The sequence below is a fragment of the Anabrus simplex genome, chromosome 1, assembly GCF_040414725.1.
Source record: "Anabrus simplex isolate iqAnaSimp1 chromosome 1, ASM4041472v1, whole genome shotgun sequence".
Lineage (NCBI taxonomy): Eukaryota > Metazoa > Arthropoda > Insecta > Orthoptera > Tettigoniidae > Anabrus > Anabrus simplex.
This window is the reverse complement of record NC_090265.1, coordinates 1,082,734,159-1,082,758,125: the sequence shown is the minus strand read 5'-3', so window position 1 is coordinate 1,082,758,125 and position 23,967 is coordinate 1,082,734,159. Positions and strand designations below refer to the sequence as shown.

Here is a 23,967-nt window from a genome sequence, read left to right as displayed (position 1 = left end):
ACTACTTTTACAGTTTTCGGAGACAGTGAGGTGCCTGAATTTAGTTCCACAGGAGTTCTTTTATGTTCCTGTAAATCTATTGACATGAGGCTGATGTATTTGAGCACCTTCAGCTACCACTGGACTGAGATGGGATGAAACCTGCCAAGTTGGGGTCAGAAGGCCAGCACCTCAATCATCTGATCAGCCTGGCACAATCAGCTGTTGGAGTGGTTGGGAGGAATATGGCAGCCACACGGACTTGGCCACACTGTATTAATACATTCACTTCCAGCTCCCTCTGTGGGTATTTAATCATGCAGCCCAGTGATTTTTTAGATGCCTCTCTGACTCATGAGATAATATGTAACACACAGCTTTAACTTTGCATCACTCCCATACTCTAAACCTTAAAAATCTGAAAATTTGTACATATCTGTATAACATGATCGAGTACAATCTTTTACTTGCCATAACTATTTGTTATATCACTCAACACCACTTGATTTCTGACCGTGCACTTCAGAGACCTCAGGACTGGCATGTGTTTATTTAGATCGCACATCTCACAATGCAGGAAATTACCCCAAGCAGTAGTAAAATCTTAATCTGCCTGCTATCTACCGGCAAACTGATATACTATGTCATTTAATGTACATTTGAAGGTAAAAAATTCAAATCCGACTAAGATCGGATACACTATTTTACACACGTGAAACGTAATCCGACCATGGTCAGATAAGGGAGCGAATGTGTTAATATAGTCACTGTGCATCAACCTAATGAGTAATACATTGAAACTTCTCCTTCCTTGATTCTGAAAAGGCATTTGACAAAGTCCAACATTAGAAGATGATTTAAGTTCTGAAAACCACAGACATAGACGAGGACCTGTGACCCCAACGTTGGCAGCCCTGAAGATGGTTTTCTGCGGTTTCCCATTTCCTCACCAGGCAAACGCTGGTGCTGTACCTTAATTGAGGCCACAGTCACTTCCTTCTCACTCCTAACCCTCTCCTATCACACCATCACCATAAGACCTATTTGTGTCGGTGTGAAGTAAAACAGATTTATAAGCTATAAATTTCATTTTTGTTCCATATTGAAGTGCAATTATAAGAATAATACAATACAATATATCAAGTAAATGATATTACAGAAGTCTTGGGACTAGTTTCAGCCACTAAGTGGCCATCTTCAGCCAAATAAAAATTAAACAAATCATGTGGTAATTAGATCTAATCAGGAGCTTAGAGACCTGTACCAAGAGAAGGATATAGTATTTTTGATGAAGACTGCTAGAGTGCGTTGGCTAGGACATGTCCATCGAATGGAAAGTGCTGGAGGGGCATCCAGGTGGAAGACGATGTAGAGGTAGACCAAGAAAGCGATGGATAGAAGAGGTGGAGGCTGATCTACGTACCATGGTAGTCTGGAGATGGAGGACCAAGGCAATCGACAGAGAGCTTTGTAAGAAGATTGTTGCGGAGACTAAGGTTCTACAAGGACCATAGCGTCAAGGAGTAAGTAAGTAAGTAATCATGTGGTAACTAAAACATATGTATACCAGACAAAGACAATGTTTTAGGAATAATTATAACATTAAACTATATATAATAACAAAAATTAACATCACAATATGTCTTTAAGTTGATTTAGGACCTCAGGCAAGGAAGTAAATCTGGAAATGATAGCCAGAATTAGGAATGAATAAATATACAGAAATAAATTAAAAAGAAGAACAATTATTTATGAGACTCACCTTTAATGTTTGATGTGAAACAAGCACTGACTTGCTGGAGGAAGCAGGCAGGCCATGTAAACAAAGGAGTGGATAGGGAACAAGCACTGACTTGCTGTATGAAGCAGGCAATGTGAAGAAAGGAGTAGATAGGGAGAGGAGGGGGATGGAGCAAGCAAGGGTACCGAGCTCGATAGCTGCAGTCGCTTAAGTGCGGCCAGTGTCCAGTATTCGGGAGATAGTAGGTTCGAACCCCACTGTCGGCAGCCCTGAAAATGGTTTTCCGTGGTTTCCCATTTTCACACCAGGAAAATGCTGGGGCTGTACCTTAATTAAGGCCACGGCCGCTTCCTTCCAACTCCTAGCCCTTTCCCGTCCCATCGTTGCCATCAATCAATCAATCAATACTGATCTGCATTTAGGGCAGTCGCCCAGGTGGCAGATTCCCTATCTGTTGCTTTCCTAGCCCTTTCCGAAATGATTTCAAAGAAATTGGAAATTTATTGAACATCTCCCTTGGTAAGTTATTCCAATCCCTAACTCCCCTTCCTATAAATGAATATTTGCCCCAGTTTGTCCTCTTGAATTCCAACTTTATCTTCATATTGTGATCTTTCCTACTTTTATAAACGCCATTCAAACCTATTCGTCTACTAATGTCATTCCACGCCATCTCTCCGCTGACAGCTCGGAACATACCACTTAGTCGAGCAGCTCTTCTTCTTTCTCTCAATTCTTCCCAACCCAAACATTGCAACATTTTTGTAACGCTACTCTTTTGTCGGAAATCACTCAGAACAAATCGAGCTGCTTTTCTTTGGATTTTTTCCAGTTCTTGAATCAGGTAATCCTGGTGAGGGTCCCATACACTGGAACCATACTCTAGTTGGGGTCTTACCAGAGACTTATATGCACTCTCCTTTACATCCTTACTACAACCCCTGAACACCCTCATAACCATGTGCAGAGATCGGTACCCTTTATTTACAATCCCATTTATGTGATTACCCCAGTGAAGATCTTTCCTTATATTAACACCTAGATACTTACAATGATCCCCAAAAGGAACTTTCACCCCATCAATGCAGTAATTAAAACTGAGAGGACTTTTCCTATTTGTGAAACTCACAACCTGACTTTTAGGCCCGTTTATCAACATACCATTGTCTGCTGTCCATCTCACAACAATTTCGAGGTCACGTTGCAGTTGCTCACAATCTTGTAACTTATTTATCACTCTATAGAGAATAACATCATCCGCAAAAAGCCTTACCTCTGATTCCACTCCTTTACTCATATCATTTATATATATAAGAAAACATAAAGGTCCGATAACACTGCCCTGAGGAACTCCCCTCTCAACTATTACAGGGTCAGACAAAGCTTCACCTACTCTAACTCTCTGAGATCTATTTTCTAGAAATATAGCAACCCATTCAGTCACTCTTTTGTCTAGTCCAATTGCACTCATTTTTGCCAGTAGTCTCCCATGATCCACCCTATCAAATGCTTTAGACATGTCAATCGCGATACAGTCCATTTGACCTCCAGAATCCAAGATATCTGCTATATCTTGCTGGAATCCTACAAGTTGAGCTTCAGTGGAATAACCTTTCCTAAAACCGAATTGCCTTCTATCGAACCAGTTATTAATTTCACAAACATGTCTAATATAATCAGAAAGAATGCCTTCCCAAAGCTTACATACAATGCATGTCAAACTTACTGGCCTGTAATTTTCAGCTTTATGTCTATCACCCTTTCCTTTATACACAGGGGCTACTATAGCAACTCTCCATTCATCTGGTATAGCTCCTTCGACCAAACAATAATCAAATAAGTACTTCAGATATGGTACTATATTCCAACTCATTGTCTTTAGTATATCCCCAGAAATCTGATCAATTCCAGTCGCTTTTCTAGTTTTCAACTTTTGTATCTTATTGTAAATGTCATTGTTATCATATGTAAATTTTATTACTTCTTTGGCCTTAGTCTCTTCCTCTATCTCGACATTATCCTTGTAACCAACAATCTTTAGATACTGCTGACTGAATACTTCCGCCTTTTGAAGATCCTCACATACACACTCCCCTTGTTCATTAATTATTCCTGGAATGTCCTTCTTGGAACCTGTTTCTGCCTTAAAATACCTATACATACCCTTCCATTTTTCACTAAAATTTGTATGACTGCCAATTATGCTTGCCATCATGTTATCCTTAGCTGCCTTCTTTGCTAGATTCAATTTTCTAGTAAGTTCCTTCAATTTCTCCTTACTTCCACAGCCATTTCTAACTCTATTTCTTTCCAGTCTGCACCTCCTTCTTAGTCTCTTTATTTCTCTATTATAATAAGGTGGGTCTTTACCATTCCTTACCACCCTTAAAGGTACAAACCTGTTTTCGCATTCCTCAACAATTTCTTTAAACCCATCCCAGAGTCTGTTTACATTTTTATTTACCGTTTTCCACCGATCATAGTTACTTTTTAGAAACTGCCTCATACCTGCTTTATCAGCCATATGGTACTGCCTAACAGTCCTACTTTTAAGACCTTCCTTTCTATCGCATTTATTTTTAACTACCACAAAAACAGCTTCATGATCACTAATACCATCTATTACTTCAGTTTCCCTATAGAGCTCATCTGGTTTTATCAGCACCACATCCAGGATATTTTTCCCTCTGGTTGGTTCCATCACTTTCTGAATCAGCTGTCCTTCCCATATTAACTTATTTGCCATTTGTTGGTCATGCTTCCTGTCGTTCGCATTTCCTTCCCAATTTACATCTGGCAAATTCAGATCTCCCGCTACAATCACATTTCTTTCCATGTCGTTTCCCACATAGCTGACTATCCTATCAAATAATTCCGAATCCGCATCAGTGCTACCCTTTCCCGATCTGTACACTCCAAATATATCAAGTTGCCTGTTATCTTTAGAAATCAGCCTTACACCTAGAATTTCATGTGTCTCATCTTTAACTTTTTCGTAGCTTACAAATTCTTCTTTCACCAGAATGAAAACTCCCCCTCCCACCTTTCCTATCCTATCTCTACGATACACACTCCAGTGCCGTGAGAAAATTTCTGCATCCATTATATCATTTCTCAGCCATGATTCAACTCCTATTACAATATCTGGTAAATATATATCTATTAAATTACTTAATTCTATTCCTTTCTTTACAATACTTCTACAGTTCAACACTAACAATTTTATGTCATCCCTACTTGATTTCCAGTTCCCTGTTCCCTTATCACCGCTCCCTAGGCCATCCCGTTTCCCTGAATGTACCTCCCTATTACCCTTCCAAACAAATTTCCTAACTTATACGTACCACTGCGGTTTAAATGAAGGCCATCCGAGCGCAGATCCCTATCTCCTACCCACCCATTAGGATCTAGAAATCTCACTCCCAGTTTCCCACATACCCACTCCATAGTCTCATTTAAATCCCCAATCACCCTCCAGTCAGTATCCCTCCTACACAGTATTCCACTAATAACAATCTCCGCTTTCTTAAACTTCACCCGTGCTGCATTTACCAGATCCCACACATCTCCAACTATGTTGGTACTTATATCAGCTTGCCTTACGTTGTTGGTACCAACATGAAACACTACCACCTTCTCCTTCCCCTCCTCCCTCTCTTCTACTTTCCTCAACATCTGCCTCAACCTAATTCCTGGATAACATTCTACCCTGGTTCCCTTTCCTCCACACACTTTCCCCACGTGTCTAACGATGGAATCCCCCATGACCAGAGCCTCAACCCTACCCACCTCATTTGATCCCCTCCCCTCCTGGTCAGCCCTATCTTTCCTGATAGCTGCAGAAGCTACTTCCTCCTCCCTTTTCTCCTTCCCATGACCCTGTTCCACCTGTCTTTTCCTATCCTCTACTCTACATTTCCCTTTCCTACCTTTTCCCTTCCTCCTACTTCCATGCATCTCAGCAACAGTTCCCTGTCCCTCATCTTCCCTCTGTTGTTCTACCTGGAGTGACTCGTACCGATTTCGCACAGACACCTGTCCTGAATTCTGATCCTGAGTAGAGCCCTTGGCCTGCAATCTCCTTCCCCTTAGAACATTAGACCACCTGTCTTCTACAACTCCTCCCTTTCCTTCCCCTCCCTCTTGTACACCTACTGTAACCTGTACATTGTTTGAGGGAGTCCTATCTTCCTTCCTGTCTTCTGTGAGAATCCTAATTATCTCCCTCAAACTTTCCAACTCCTCCCTCATACCCCTCAATGCCTCACCACACCCACAATAAGTACACTCGCGCTCCTTAGCCATTCTTTACGGGGGAAAAATTTTAAATTAAAAAATAAAGTAACTTATTTGCAAAAAAATAAATGAACGGAGGGATATATTGTCTGGGATACTACACAACAATAAGGTAATTAATATACGACTACACTACAATACTACTTAGTCGTGCTCTATTTTTTTTTAAATCCTACAACCCCTAACAGGATAAAAACTGCTGTTAATTACTGAATATCGAAAGTAATACACAAGAACTACACAATTCCAAACTGCAATTAAGCCTATCCTAATTTCAACAATATTTTAGTAAGAGTTTATATGGATACCTCTACTACACCAGTACTACACAAATATTTTACAATAACAAAATAAGCACACTAATTTCTAATAGGATATTACTCGTATACTACTGTACAGTACACTACAGTAATTTTTAAACTACTTTCAGACGTATCCTAATTACGATACCGGTACCGTACCGTATGTCACTACTAAGCACAACAGAAATTAAATTTGCAAGAACTACTGTACTCAAAGATTACCAACGAAGCTAAATGCTTAGACAAATTACTATTAGTATTAGGGTCTAATAGATACACACGAATATAGCAGGCAAGATACGGCACTATCTAAATGTACTGTATCTATACTACAATGTATCTACACTACACTACACTGCGTTTGGTTAAATGCTTAAGTATCGAAAGGATTGCCGTACACGAAGAAAAACACGAATATAACTGGCAAGATACTATCTAATATATTATACCTTATCTTCACTACAATTCTACTGAAATGTGGTTATGTGATTATTACAGCTGGTGGATTACTATTATTTTCCCTACTCCACGGGACGGAGAATAAAAGTGTCCTGAATTAGGCCTACTGAAAAATACGAGGTTGTCTACAATAATTTCTCAAATATTTCTATCAAAATTACTACTACTACTCCAGGGACTTGAACTGCAATTACTGGGATATATGAACTTTATTATTATTATTAAGACCTATCTGTGTCAGTGCGACGTAAAGCAACTAGCAAGCAAGGGAGGGAGGGAGGGGAGAGGGAGAGAAGGGGGTGTCTAAGGTGGGGCTGAAGGTTGAAGAAAGACTGCTGCTGAGAGGGGAATTGAAAGAGATTATAAAAGAAAGAATTATTGTCTGAGGCATGATTACTAAAGATAGGAATTAAAAGGTCAAATAAAATGTTTGAGTTCTCTGAAATTTCATTTAGATTGGAGTTAGGATTGAAAAACTGTGTCAGAGGGATAAAACAATTTTCTGTAATATTTGTATAACTTTGAGAATTTTCATATCTTGTTTGATGTTAGTGAACTTATGGTTACTATCACCCATGTGTTGTTCCATGGCCAAAAATCTGTTATATTTCAGGGTCTTAACATGCTCTAAGTATCTTGTATGGAAGTTCCTACCTGTTTGACTGGCATAAGATGCGTTACAATTATTACAATTGAGTCTATAAATACCTGACTTGGTGAACTAATTGCTATGATTAATAGAACTGGTATTGTGTAAAATATCAGTGTTTCTGTTACAAGTTTTAAAGGCTATTTCGATGCCATGCTTTTTAAATATGTTTGTGAGTTTGTAGACATGTTTATTATTAAACATAAAAGTAGATAAAAAATTGTTGTGAGTTTTTTCTTTTGTTAAGGTGTTTGAAGGTTGGTGTTTATGTTTATTAATGATTTTCTCTAGAAAGGAGCTGTTGTAGCCATTAAATTTAACTATACTGAGAATGGTGTTTAATTTGTTTTTAAGTTCTTTTTTAGACAGCAGGATGCTAAAAGCTCGGTGTACCGTACTATGCTGCACATTTATGGGCATGTGGGTGTATGGATTCTTGATGGATTGTGTTAGCATTTTGTGCTGGTTTCCTAAAAATCTTATAGCTCAATGAACCAGGTTGTCTGATAATCATTAGATTTAAATAATTGAGTTTTTTAAAATCATTTTCTGATTCTAGTGTAAATTTGATATGTGGGTCAATGTGATTAAGGTTGGATAGAGTGGTGATGGCATCAGTTGCACTTTCGTTCATGATCACAAGAGTGTCATCCACATATCTTGTCCAAAAAATAATATTACTAAAGATGTTATTACTAATTTTGGTGTGTTCCAAATGATCCATATAGATTTCAGCCAGGATGCCTAATGTTGGCGATCCCATAGCTAATCAATTTTGCTGATAAATGGTAAGTGGCTGAAACTAGTCCCAAGACTTATGTAATATCATTTACTTGATATATTGTATGGAAAAGTGGACCCTCTTGTCAATTTATTCTTATAATTATTATTTAAAACAGATTGTAAACAGAAATTCTATTGGCAACAGAAAGCCAACATCAGTGTCAGGGACCGCATGACAGAAGAAGTCGAAAAAAGAGGGGAGTGATACAAGGGTGCATGCTATCGCCTTTGATCTTCGATTGTTACTCTGAACACAACTTCTGAACAGCTCTCAATGACACTGAAGATGTCATCAACATCAGTGGAGTGCTAATCAACAACATTCAATATGTGGATGACACCATGATGATTGCTGATAGCCAGGAAGGGCTACAGAGGCTACTGGATCGCATTGTGATGGTGTGTGAGGAGTTTGGGTTGAAGTTGAATGTAAACAAGACCAACTAAATTATTAAGCAGTTGGTGGCAGATCAAGTCATATCAATGGCAGAAAGGCCTCTCCAGAGAGCTTTAAAAATGACTTACATTGGATCTTCAGTCAGTGAGGATTAGGACGATTCCATGGAAGTCAAGTGCCACATTGAGAAGGTGAGAAACACATTCTTCAAGCTCCAAACAGTCCTCAAAGGACACAACCTCAACCTAGACTTCAGTACACCTTCTCTGATCCTATGTCTTTTCAGGCGTTTGTTACAGAGCAGAATTATGGACAGTGTTAGAGGCTTGTTTGAAAAATCTTGAGGCATCAGTTGGGTGGATCAAATTAAAAATGAAGACAGTTTGATATAGATGGGAAAGGAGCGGGAGATTATCACACTATCAAGACCCAGAAAGTCGCCTACTTTGCTTGTGTGACACCCTGAGAAGTAGGGTCAGCTCCATCTTACTCTGAAGGATAGATGTGTGGAAGACATGAATAGGGCAGAAGGATCTCATGGCTGAGAATGTCAGTGTATCAGCCTTTCCACAACAGCTCTCTTCAGATCAACCCTCAGTAAGATGACAAAGCCACATGATTCCCAACATCTACTTATGAACGTGGCACTCCAAGAAGAAGATACATGCTAGGCCAGTTTGTAAATTCTTTGAAAGTGTAATTGATATTATTAGATGTTTATTTTTTATCTAGTGATTCATTAATAAATGCACAAATATAAAGACCCACCTGGGGAATATGATGTGGAAGGGAAAAGAGACATATAACATGGATTGTTATGTAATTATGCTGTATGCAAGTCTTAAATAATAACATTATTGTTACTACTTTTACAGTTTTCAGAGATGCCAAGGTACTGGAATTTTGTCCCACAGGAGCTCTTTTACATGCCAGTAAATCTACAACACGGGGCTGACATATTTAAGCACCTTGAAATAACACTGTACTGAACTAGGATCAAACCTGCCAACTTGGGATCAGAAAGCCAGCACCTTAACCATCTGAGCCACTCAGCACAGCATGCAAGTCTTAGCCTGAGAAAGTAATGAACGACATATAGAGCTGATTCTTTGAAGTTATATTATTTATTTGAGTTTCATTATTCAAAACAGTTAGAGCAGAACTATACTTACTACTGTACTGTATATTGATTGTAATATATTGGAGATGATGAATCAGTGCTTCAGCAGTACTGCTGCACTGCAGTTCTTCCACAACAGTTGGTAGCAAATACAATATATTCAATAGATAGTATAAGACTCAGGTTGTATTTTGTTTCAGAGAAGCCGAAGTACATGCTACTATGCACCCTGTACATCCTGGTGGGTTTGGCACTTACCTCTACCATAATTGAACTGGTGAGGCGACAGTATGCAGATAGCTGGCGTCGTCTACAGGCGTTGTCAGGACCGCTGGCAGAGGCTATGCGTCGTCTGGGTGAAACTGCTGGAGGTGGCATTGATGTGACTGCCTTGCACAGGATGTTGACCATCATCAGTATGCCACGCAGACTGCAGGTTAGTCCAGATGAGAGAACATTAATGTTGTCTCTTAACTGGGGAGTTTCCACCATGAAACGAACATTCGTAGCAGGGAATATATTTTGACATTTCTTTTTACAATTTGCTTTATGTTGCACTGACACAAATAGGTTTTATGGCAACGACGGGATAGGAAAGGGCTAGGAGTAGGAAGGAAACAGCCATGGCCTTAATTAAGATTCAGACCCAGCATTTGCCTGGTATGAAAATGGGAAATCATGGGAAACCAGCTTCAGGGCTGCCGACAGTGGAGTTCAAATTCACTATCTCCCAAATGCAAGCTCACAGCTGCGTGACCTTAACTGCATGGCCAACTTGCTTGGTACATATTTTGATTGAAAATATGTTAATTTGTCACGCCCATTATCATGATGCAGGTGACAAGTTACCTCGTCATGCCCATTATTCTTCTGCAAATGATGAAGGAACTCGTCCCTCTCATGATGCATACATGCCTTTGCATTCTTGATTCATATTTGGTATTTCAAACCATAATTCAATATTTTATTCTACTTCTCAGAATTACATTACAATGAGACTACACCTGACATTAAGAAATGACCAATAAGACAATGCCACTTTTGTAATAAAATACATTATTATTTCACTATAGGAATGTGTCTTATGACAATATGGCAAGAAAAGCAGTGAAAGGTGAAGAACTGTACTGTACATGATGTTATAAAAATAATTTTAAGACAATAATCTTCAAAATCTTTTTCTTCAATGAGTCTCTGTTTACAGTGGTACACCTTGAAGCACAGAGCAACACAAATTCCAACTATGCAATCTGGGCACCAATAACAACTTTCTTTTCTAACACCTTCATCATAACGCAATTTGTACCTCCTTGTCACACACTTCTTTTGGTCACTGGATGAAATGAAGTCTGGGAAATGCCTCTGTAAATTGTGATGGTGCAGGTTTCAATGATAGCCTTCCTACTTGCGGGCTTCTCATTCAATTGCCTGCTTCTTCAAGATTCTCTTCAACTGTCTGTTTGCACAGATCAATCAGAAATTGCAACCTGTCTTTGGTTTCTCCATTTTTCTTATACAGCTGATAAACATTGAAACAATTTCTAACATATGGATGAATAGTTTGAAGTAGTACTTCTTTACTCTTTCTTGTGAAATAGGATATGCCTCCATTGCCTGCTACTCTTACTTACACCAGCCATATTCTTATTGTAGTCCACTGCTACCTTGGATTTTCATTCAACTTTGTTCCTTATCTCTAAGTCTATGAAGGCATATTCATGAATTGTACTAAGCAGTGAAAAGGGAACAGGGATCTGGAAGTCAAGTAATGATGACATAAAAATGTTAATGCTGACCTGTAGAAGTATTGTAAAGAAAGGACTAGAATTAATTAATAGATATATACTTTTCAGATATTGTAATAGGAGTTGCATCATGGCTGATAAATGATATAATGGATTCAGAAATATTCTCACAGAACTGGAGTGTGTATCGTAGAGATAGGATAGGAATAGTAGGAGGGGGAGTATTCATTCTGGTGAAAGAAGAATTTGTAAACTACAAAAAACTTAAAGATAACAAACATGAAATTCTAGGTGTAAGGCTCATCTCTAAAGATAATAGGCAACTTGATGTCTTTGGAGTGTACAGACTGGGAAAGGGTAGCGCAGATGCTGATTCAGAATTATTTGATAAGATAATCAGCTATGTGGGAAACGATAAGGAAAGGAACATGATTGTAGCGGGTGATCTCAATTTACCAAATGTCAATTGGGAAGGTAATGCGAATGACAGGAAGCATGCCCAACAAATGGCAAATAAGTTAATATGGGAAGGGCAGCTGATTCAGAAAGTGATGGAACCAACTAGAGGGAAGAACATTCTGAATGTGGTGCTGGTAAAATCAGATGAGCTCTATAGAGAAACCAAATGAGCTCTATAGAGAAACCAAAGTAATAGATGGTATTAGTGATCACAAAGCTGTTTTTGTCGTAGTTAAAAATAAATATGTTGGAAAGGAAGGTATTAAAATTAGGACTATTAGGCAGTACCGTATGGCTGATCACACAGGCATGAGGGAGGTTTTAAAAAGTAACTATGATCAGTGGAAGACGGTAATTAAAATTTAAACAGACTCAGGGATGGGTTTGAAGCAATTTTTGAGGAATGTTAAAACTTTAAATGTGGTAAGGAATGGTAAAGATTCACTTTATATTAACAGAGAAGTAAAGAGACTAAGAAGGAGGTGCAGGTTGGAAAGAAATAGAGTTAGAAATGGCTTTGCAAGTAAGGAGAAATTGAAGGAACTTACTTGGAAATTGAATCTAGCAAAGAAGTCAACTAAGGATAACATAATGGCAACCATAATTGTGGTCATACAAATTGAAAAATGGAAGGGTACGTATAGGTACTTTAAGGCAAAAACAAGTTCTAAGAAGGACATTCCCAGAATCATTAATGAACAAGGGGAGTGTTTATGCGAGGATCTTCAAAAGGCAGAAGTATTCAGTCAGCAGTATGTAAAGATTGTTGGTTACAAGGATAATGTCCAGACAGAGGAGGTGACTAACACTAAAGAAGTATTAAAATTTACCTATGATAACAATGACATTCATAGTAAAATACAAAAGGTGAAAAACTAGAAAAGCAGCTGGGATTGATAAGGTTTTAAGGGATATACTAAAGACAGTGGGTTGAGATATAGTACCAAATCTCTATGTACGATTATTGTTTGCATGAAGGAGCTATACCAAATGAATGGAGAGTTGCTATAGTAGCCCCTGTGTGTATAGGAAAGGGTGATAGACATAAAGCTGAAAATTACAGGCCAGTCAGTTTGACATGCATTGCATGTAAACTTTGGGAAAGCATTCCTTCTGATTATATTAGACACGTTTGCAAAATTAATAACTAGTTTGATAGAAGGCAGTTCAGGTTTAGGGAAAGGTTATTTCACTGAAGCTCAACTTGTAGGATTCCAGCAAGATATAGCAGATATCATGGATTCAGGTGGTCAAATGAACTGTACGGTATCGTGATTAACCTGTCTAAGGCATTTGGTAGGGTAGATCATGGGAGACTACTGGCAAAAATGAGTGCAATTGGACTAGACAAAAGAGTGACTGAAAGGGTGGCTATATTTCTAGAAAATAGAACTCAGATAATTAGAGTAGGCAAGGCTTTATCTGACCCTGTAATAACTGAGAGGGGAATTCCTCAAGGCAGGATCATTGGACATTTATGTTTTCTTATATACTGTATATCAACTATCAATATACCCATGCTTCGCTACGGCTTTAAAATGAAAGTTATTATTCAAAGTTTTATTTCAGCTGAGTATGTAAAATATGTCCTCAGCTCATACATTAAGCAGTTTTGGGGAATTATTATTTATTTTATAATCTACCACTCACTTGAACCCCGTGCAGAAGAATTTGAATGTTTTAAACCATATCTGATTTAACATCTAGGACGTAAAAGCGACCAGCCTGTGAAATTTTGATTTTGTATGTCGAACAGTAATGCAGGTATAAATATATTTTAAGGGGTGAATGTTTTGAAATATTTATTAACATCTAGGATATAGAAGACCACCCTTCATAAAAAAAAGTTATGTTCATGCCTGAAATGGTTTCGGGAGAATGGATAGGCCTATTGTGTTTTTGAGAGTCAACTACCATCTAAACCTTTTAGGGGAGAAATGTTTTGAAGTATACGGTATTTTACACCTAGGACATAAAAGAAAACCCTTCTCATAAAAGTACAACTTTGTATGCCAAACGGTTTTTGGAGGAATGAATAATTTAGTTTACAAAGCTAAAACTTGAGTGGTGAAACATTTAGAAATATTTTCTATTTCACACCTAGGATTTAAAATACTGTATATACCGCTATTTGGTCCTGTCTGGCCATGCTTGCCATGCTACGGTAACCGAGTAGACTGTACAGCCAGGGACTCAACGCTGACTGTTGGGCGGCGGAAAATAACCTGACTCCCCACAAGAGCCAACGGCTTCGGGCGGATGAGCTCTTGTGGGAGGGTAATGGGCCCTCAGCAGAGGAAATGCTGCTGAAATACCATTGAGTTGCAGCGTCTGTACCCCAGAGGGGCGGCTGCAAAAGGCGTCTGTTCTCCAGGTTAGGGGCGGCCTAATTATATGCTGGCAGTAGCTATAAAATGCCCTCAACGACAGACGAAGCGACCCGTCGGTTGAGGAATCATTTGTCGCACATATGGCTACGTCTCTTCTAAATTCGGAACATACTAGGGCGTCCCCTCAAAGCGACGCGCGCCACTTACGCCCGAGTGACGTGATAAATGAGCAAGGGTTACCTACTCATGGACGGGGTAGGCTAAAGAAGCTAGTTCAACCCAAACAACTACTGAGATTTGCTACTCTCAGTATTGGTACGTTGACAGGCCGACATCGTGAACTAGCAGAAATGCTTAAAAACAGATGTGTCAACATTGCCTGCATCCAGGAAACCAAGTGGAAAGGTTCAAAGGCAAAAGAAATCGGAGATGGCTACAAACTCATCTATCATGGTACCAGTACACGAAATGGTGTAGCAATAGTCGTCGACCAGAACTACCGCAACAATGTCACCAGTGTCAACAGGGTGTCAGATAGGCTTATGTCTATCAAGATTGACTCAACTTCCATCACTGCCCACATTGTATCTTGCTATGCACCTCAAACTGGATGCACTGAGGATGAGAAGGATGAATTTTGGAACAGTCTGGATGCCCTCCTGCGAGCAATTCCCCAGGATGAGTCCATTATTCTTGGAGGAGATTTAAATGGACATGTCGGGTCTCACAAAGAAGGATATATGCGATGCCATGGAGGACATGGGTTTGGTGTGCGAAACGATGATGGATGTCGGATACTCGATTGCACAGAGGCTCATGATCTGATTGTTACCAACACATATTTTAAAAAGAGGCCAACACATCTGGCTACTTATACAAGCGGTGGTCATGCTACTCAGATTGATTATTGGCTAATCCGTCAACAAGATTTTAAGCTGGTAACGGACACTAAAGTAATTCCGTATGCCCCTCAACACCGATTGCTTGTCCTCGATATTCGTAGCAATGTTACACAACCCAAACCTAAACCTAAGACTGGGCCTGACTGAATTAAGTGGTGGCGGATGAATGCCCAACGAAACGAGTTGATGACAGCCTTGGCAAACTTCTCCGTGAAATCCGATCAATCGGTTCAAGACATGTGGAAAGATGCTGTGGAACAGATACATCAGGTGGCAACAAAAACGTTGGGAAAAACCATACCCGGATGAAAATATATTGATAAACAAACCTGGTGGTGGACAGACGAAGTCAAGCAAGCAATCAAGGAGAAAAAGATAGCCTACAAGACTTGGTGGAACTCACGTCTTGATACTGATCTTCAGCAATATCGTGACCTGAAATCTGCAGCAAAAAGAGCTGTAGCTGCAGCAAAGGACCATTATTACCAGTCACTATACGACCAGTTCAACACACCATCAGGAGAAAACAATATATATCGTCTTGCTAAGTCCCGTCACCGTTCAACTCAGGACAATGGACACGTCATGCACATCAAGGGAGCCGACGCCAAACTGCTACGAGATCAACAATCCATTCTCCAGCGTTGGGCAGATTACTTTAATAACATCAGCAACAAAGAATTTACGCATCCACCAATTTCTAGTCCTGATCCTATCGTAGGCCCTGTTCCCTCAATTACATCCGAGGAAGTAATGCTTGCCATTAGCAAAATGAAAAATGGAAAAGCAACTGGTCCAGATGACTTACCAGCGGAAATCTGGAAAATGCTTGGAAAGCCTGCTTCAGAGTTCCTTGTCTCACTCTTCAACCAAATCATCGCTGAGAAACAGCTTCCACACTCATGGACAACTAGCACAACAGTTCCAATCTGGAAGGGAAAAGGAGATGTGAGTGATTGCTCGACCTATCGCCCTATAGACTCCTCTGTCATACTTTCAAGATCTTTGAACGTGTACTTGACAGCAGACTCAGATGTATTGTCTCTGTAACACCAAGCCAGTGTGGATTTGTTAAGGGATGCAGTACCATCGATGCTATCCATGCCACACGCCTCTTGATGGAAAAGCACAGAGAGAGACAGAAGAGTGTACACATGGCATTTCTAGACCTAGAAAAGGCTTTTGACCGTATCCCACACGAACTTATTTGGCGAGCTCTTCGCTGTCATGGCATCCCTGAAGAGTATGTAAGCTGGGTGCAACTTCTGTATCGCAATTCCACTAGTGTCGTCCGGAGTCCTGCTGGAATCTCTCCACCTTTCGATATCACTGTGGGTGTTCATCAAGGTTCTGCCCTTTCACCATTGCTATTCATCCTCTGCATGGATACGGCAACAGCTGACATACAGACTTCACATCCCTGGACCCTTCTTTATGCCGATGATGTGGTACTTGCACAAGAAACTCATCCTGAACTCCAGCATCAGGTTCAAACGTGGAAGGACAGACTGGCTGAAAATGGACTGCACCTCAATATCCAGAAGACAGAATACCTGGAATGTGGCCCCCAAACCAGAGGTACCATAAGTATCAGTGAAGAAGACCTGCAGAAGACCATGCAATTTAAGTACTTGGGATCCGTCGTCACCTCAGACTGTGACACCACTCCTGATACTCGGATGAGGGTAAGTGCAGCTTGGCTCAAATGGAGACAGGTCACTGGAGTCCTCTGTGATAAAAAGATGCCTCAATATCTAAAGGCAAAAGTTTATAAGAGTGTGGTACGGCCAGCAGCGATCTATGGGACTGAATGTCGCCCCAAGACGAAACAACAGGAGCAAATGGAGATGAAGATGCTTCGATGGTCCATGGGGCTGACCCGATGTGACCACATAAGGAACACGGACGTCCGGCAAAGGTTTGGTGTCGCGCCCATCATAGACAAAGTGAGGGAAGCCCGTCTCCGCTGGTATGGCCACGTCATGAGAAAACAGGACGACTCAGTTGCCAAAACAGCGCTCCACATCAACCCAGAGGGAACAAGACCACGAAGAAGACCGGCAAAGAGATGGACTGACAACATCAGGGCAGACATGCACAGTGTTGGCTTAACACCAGAAAATGTCAACGACAGACAGAAATGGAGGAGATGTAGCAAAGCAGCAGACCCTGCAAGTCGGGATTAATGCTAAGAAAGAGAGATATACCGCTATTTGGAATTTTGTCTTTGTACATTAAACCGTTTTGGAGGAAGGAATTAATATATTTGTTTCTGGATCTTAACCCCTGAGGGGTTAAATTTGTTTCAAACCTTCTGTTATTTAACACCTAGGATATCATTTTTGACAATTTAACTTCATAATTTGAACGGTTTCATATAAACGTATTATTTTGTCATCATTCCTCATCCCGCAGTCAAAACCCCCTTAGGGGTGTAATATTTCAAGTCCACTTTTTATTTGTACCCTCATAAAAATAATTCAACTCCTTTTATCCCCCCTTTAAGTTGATTCCCTCCCCCCAAAAGGTGTTTTTTCTTTATTTTTAAAGGATATTCCAATAACCAATTTTCATGTCTGTAACATCCTTCATTTTTGTGATATAAGTATCGTCAAAAAAAAGAATTAAACTAATTTTTCAATTCATTTACCCACCCTTAATTGGATTTTCCAAACACAAAGGAATATGTGGTTGTTTATTTTTAAACGAGATTCCAAATACAAATTTTCATGTATGTAACATCTTCAGTTTTTGAGATATACGTATCCTCATGAAAAGAATTCAACCCTTTTACAGTTCTTTTTACACCCCCTTTAAGTGGATTTTACAAAAACAAAAAAATATGTGTTTCTTTATTTTTGAAGGAGATTCCAAATACCAATTTTCACATTTGTAACATGATACGTTTGAGATGTACTCATTTTAAGAATTCACCCCCTTTGTCACTCCTGCTCACACCCCTTAAGTAGATTTTCCCAAAACAAAAAAAATATGTGTTTCTTTATTTTTAAGGCAGATTCCAAATACCAATTTTCATGTCTTGAAACTGTTCAGTTTTTGAAATATAGATACACTCATTTTTAAAATTCACCCCCCCCCCATTTTCACCCCCTTAGCGACGGAATAGCCAAAAATACTCCCTTAGTGAGCACCTACACTGTAATATGAATGTATCCCCGAAATTTAATTTCTTTATGTCCAGTAGTTTTGTCTCGGCGATGATGAATCAGTCAGTCAGGTAGTCAAGACAAATTATTTTATATAAGTTATGTTGACTAGCAAGATACTCATGCTTCACCACGGCTTTAAAATTAAAGTTATTATTCAAAGTTTTGCACTTTGGAGAGTCCACCGTCAGCTGAACCTGTAAAATACGTCCTCAGTTCGAACGCCAAACGGTTTTGGGGGAATGATTATTTATTTTATAATCTACCACTCACTGAATCTCGTATGGAGGAATTTGAATGTTTTAAGCCATATCTGATCTAACATCTAGGACATAAAAGTGACCAATCTGTGAAATGTTGATTTTTTACATCGAACAGTAATGGAGGACTGAATACTCTTTTAGGGGTGAATGTTTTGAAATATTTATTAATAGGGCTCGGATGTTTAGAAAAAGTCATATTTTTTCTTTGTCTCTATTTTCTTGCCTGATTGGATTTTGGTGCAAACCAGGTGATTATGTTCACAGCTAACTGATCTTTATTTGTCATATAAATGCATAGTTTGGCTATTTTTATGTCATAAGCTCATATTTTGAGCTATTTTTATAGAAACATGATATTTCAGTCATGTTTTGGCGGTTGACTACATCTGTAGCTGTGCAAAATCATCTTCAACTTACCGAATGCGAACAAGTGTTCACAAAACATGAATCTTGTCATACACTTCATTTCCAGCCGCGGAGAAGAATGAAAAATACGTATGTGAGTTTGCACTATAGGCCCTGCTGTCCTACCGTAATGTATTGAAAGACATCTCCTTAATTTGTTTCGTGGTACTTAATTTAAACTTTAACACATTTGAATAATATAAATGAAATCAGGGCTTAAACGTTCCAAAATATTTTAAACAAATAGATTAATTTCTAGTTTTCTTGTACTTCAAACCATCAATGAAGGGTGCAAACATGTTTTGACTTTCAAAATGTTGTGCGATCTGATAATTTTAGAAAACTTAGTACTTGATAGGACAAATATTAAGTGAATCAAGGACAATAGACTGTGAATAACTGCTAAACATGTATATTCAGAAAATCAATATGAAAGTAAGAATAAATACTAATGTGTGTCAAAGCAATTGCCATTTCGATATTTGAAAATGGCCATATTTAGAGTAATAATTTTTGGGTCATATTTTGTAATTTTTGCATCATATTTCATCACTTAGAGGTCATATTTCGTCACTTTTGAGGGCATATTTCATCACATTTGAGGTCCTATTTACTTGCTTATTTGGGCTATTTTTAGGTCTTAAACATCCAAGCCCTATTTATTAACATCTAGGATACAGAAGACCACCCTTAATTAAAAAAGTTAAGTTCATGCCTGAAATGGTTTCGGAAGAATGAATATTGTGGACATTGTGTTTTTGAGAGTCATATACCATCTAAACCTCTTAGGGGAGAAATGTTTTGAAGTATACGGTATTTTACACCTAGGACATGAAAGAAGACCCTTCTCATAAAATTACAACTTTGTACGCCAAACAGTTTCGGAGGGATGAATAGTTTACAAAGCTAACCTCATTTGACACTTTAGCAGTGGAACGTTTAAAAATATTTCCTATTTCACACCTACGATTTAAAATATATACCGCTATTTAGAATTTTGTCTTTGTACGTTAAACCGTTTCGGAGGAAGGAATTAATATATTTGTTTTTGGATCTTAACCCCCATTTAACACTCTGATGGTTAAATTTGTTTCAAACCTTCTGTTATTTAACACCTAGGATATCATTTGACATTTTAACTTCGTAATTCAAACAGTTTCATATAAACGTATAATTTTGTCATCATTCCTCATCCCCTTGTCAAAATCCCTTAGCAGTGTATTTTTTTAAGTCCACTTCTTAACTCCTGTTACACCCCCCTTAAGTTAATTCGCTCCTCCTCCCAACAAAAAATGTGTGTTTATTTTTAAAGGGAATTCAAAATACCAATTTTCACGTCTGTAACATCCTTCGTTTTTGTGATATAAGTATCCTCATACAAAGAATTTAACTCATTTTTCAATTCATTTACCCACCCTTTTCCAAAAACAAAAGAATATGACTTTCTTTATTTTTAAAAAAGATTCCAAATGCAAATTTTCATGTCTGTAACATCTTCAGTTTTGGAGATATAAGTATCCTCATAAAAAGAATTTAACCCAATTTGCAGTCCTTTTTACACCCCCTTTAAGAGGATTTTACAAAAACAAAAAAAATATCTGTGTTTCTTTATTTTTAAAGGAGATTCCACATACCAATTTTCATGTCTGTAGTATCTTCAGATTTTGAGATACCAGTATCCTAATAAAAATATTCTACCCCTCTGTCAGTCCTTTTTACCCCCCCCCCCCAAGTGATTTTGCTGAAAAAAGTACCGTATGTGTTACATTTATTTTTAAAAGAGATAAAAAATACTAATTTTCACGTCTGTAATGTGTTAAGTTCTTATATATACGAATATATGCTCATTTAAAAATTTTTCCCCCTTTAACACTTCCCTTTAAGTGGATTTTCAGAGAACAAATTATGTGTTTTCCTTTACTTTTACAGGAGATTCCAAATACCAACTTTTACATCTGCAACATATTACTTTTTTGAGATATACTCATTTTAAGAATTCACCCCTTTTGTCACTCCTGTTCACCACCCCTTAAGTAGAATTTCCGAAAGAAAAAAAAAAAAAAAAGTGATTCTTTATTTCTAAAGGTGATTCCAAATACCAATTCTCATGACTGTAACATCTTCAGCTTTGAGATAAAAGTATTGACATAAAAGGTATTCAAACCCCTTTTCACCCCCTTAACAGGATTTTCCAAAAACAAAACAATTTGTGTTTCTTTATTTTTAAAGCAGATTCCAAATACCAATTTTCATGTCTTTAAACTGTTCAGTTTTCGAGATATAAATTTTAAAAATTCACAACCCCCCACCCCGCTTTTCACCCCCTTAGCGACGGAATATCTGAAAACTCTCCCTTAGTGGGTACCTACATTGTAATATGAATGTATCCCCAAAATTTTATTTCTTTATATCCAGTAGTTTTGGCTCGACGATGATGAATCTGTCTGTCAGTCAGGAGAAGTTATTGTGTATATATATATAGGCTTAGCCTCCGCGGCTATGGCGACAGTGCGCCGGCCTCTCACCACTGGATACTGTGGTTCAAATCCCGGTCACTCCATGTGAGATTTGTGCTGGACAAAGCAGAGGCAGGACAGGTTTTTTTCTCTGGGTACTCCGGTTTTCCCTGTCAACTTTCATTCCAGCAACACTCTCTATTAACATTTCATTTCATCTGTCAGTCATTTTTCATTGTCCCAGAGGAGTGCGACAGGCTTCAGCAGTTGGCACAATATCTATCCTCGCTGCTAGATGGGGGCTTCATTCATTTCATTCCTGACTCAGTTGAATGACTGGAAACAGGCTGTGGATTTACATTTTCATGAGTAAAGAAGTGGAATCAGAGATAAGGATTTTTGCAGGTAATGTTATTCTGTACAGAGTAATAAATAAGTTACAAGATTGTGAGCAACTGCAAAATTACCTCGATAATGTTGTAAGATGGACAGTAGGCAATGGTATGATGATAAATGAGGTTAAAAGTCAGGTTGTGAGTTTCACAAATAAGAAAAGTCCTCTCAGTTTTAATTACTGCATTGATGGGGTGAAAGTTCCTTTTGGGGAACATTGTAAGTACCTAGGTGTTAATATAAGGAAAGATCTTCATTGGGATAATCACGTAAATAGGATTGTAAATGAAGGGCTCAGATCTCTGCACATGGTTATCAGGGTTATTAGGGATTGTAGTAAGGATGTAAAAGAGAGGGCATATTAGTCTCTGGTGAGACCCCAAATAGAGTATGGTTCCAGTGTATGGGAACCTCACCAGGATTACCTGATTCAAGAACTAGAGAAAATCCAAAGAAAAGCAGCTCAGTTTGTTCCGGGTGATTTCTGACAAAAGAGTAGCGTTACAAAAATGTTGCAAAGTTTGGGCTGGGAAGACTTGGGAGAAAGGAGATGAGCTGCTTGACTAAGTGGTATAAACTTGATGATAAGTGGTATGTTCTGAGCTGTCAGTGGAGAGATGGCGTGGAATGACATCAGTAGATGAATAAGTTTGAGTGGTGTTTTTAAAATTAGGAAAGATCACAATATGAAGATAAAGCTGGAATTCAAGAGGACAAACTGGGGCAAATATTTGTTTATAGGTAGAGGAGTTAGGGATTGGAATAACTTACCAAGGGAGATGTTCAGTAAATTTCCAATTTCTTTGCAATCATTTAAGAAAAGGCTAGGGAAACAACAGATAGGGAATCTGCCACCTGGATGACTGCCCTAAATGCAGATCAGTAGTGACTGATAGTCATAGTTACTTCCCTCTCATCTTTCCAGCAATTGACCATAATCTTATCCTTACATCTGGCAATGTGCTCACCTTTCTTCAAGCATTTACTCTTGGGAACATCAGGCACCCCAAGGTGATTTATACATATCATTCCCACGATATCAGAGTCCATGCTACACAAAGTTTCAACTTACTGGACACTGAATTACCAATTATCTAGATATAATCCTTTGCTCAGCTGTTCATGTGACAGTTCCACTACTACTCTACTTAATATAGGAGTATTGGGATACAAGTTACCAAAGTTTGTATCCTTCCCACGATATGCAATAAAATTCGAAATATACCAAAGCTACTCCTTTTCAATGGTACGAATGCTTGTACTGCAGCCTTCCTTTCCACAGCACTAGCAATTCATCAATACAAATGTTTTCTTGTGGTGTTTACAAGTCTTGGCACTTCTTGCAAATTGGATTCAAAACAGACAAAATCTTGAACATCTTCCCTCTCGTGTTGGCATTGCAAGTGTTATTGTTGACAAAATGACAAAATTTCAACAATAATGAAAACCTTTTCTCACTCGTTACTTTGTTTTGGGGAATGGTGCAGAGATGGAATCCCTCTGAGTAAAGTACAGTTCATAAGTAGGCTTCTTTATTATTCTCTGAAAAATGAGAGTATAAGAATAATTTTATCTCTTGTGTGGTAGTTGGAGTCCAACTCCAAGCTTGCAACTGAGGTTCCAGTATTGTATGAACTCTGAAAAATTGTTCTGCATATTTATTTGTCTGCTAGCCTGAAAAGATTCTACTCTATAAACTGACAGTGAGCTTGCTTCTGAGAATGAAGAAGAGGGAGAAGACATAAACTTGCCTATAACAAGTGATACAGCCACATTGCGTTGGCATAGCCAAGTTAATCCCCGTGGTCTTAGTTTGCTTAAGTTTGTATCAGACAATAAAATAAGTATTGATATAAGTGATTCCTACAAAGTGAGCCCATTATTCCGTTTCACCACTTGTGTTATCCTTACTATAAAAAGAGGTGTCATCCAATTCATCATCTGAATAAATGAGATGAAGAATAGTTCTATCATCCAATCTAACCTGCTTAACCATTATGTACGGAATTACTATTTATTAACAGAAGTGAAACTACAAAATTATTGCAAAAATGACAGTACCAGTATTTAAAAATGTTTTCTGTGATGTGGCAATTTTTATAACCCAGCAAGAAATATGGT

At 38.5% G+C, this 23,967-nt stretch overlaps 1 protein-coding gene across 1 annotated transcript in view; it reads left to right on the top strand.

Annotated features, from left to right (window-relative positions):
- LOC136858019 (TWiK family of potassium channels protein 7) overlaps positions 1 to 23,967 on the top strand; it is a 266,151-nt gene that overhangs the window by 202,455 nt on the left and 39,729 nt on the right. The window contains exon 4 of the mRNA XM_067137223.2: positions 9,927 to 10,162. Within this exon, the coding sequence (XP_066993324.1) occupies positions 9,927 to 10,162 (236 nt within the window). The remainder of the gene's footprint in view (positions 1 to 9,926; positions 10,163 to 23,967) is intronic.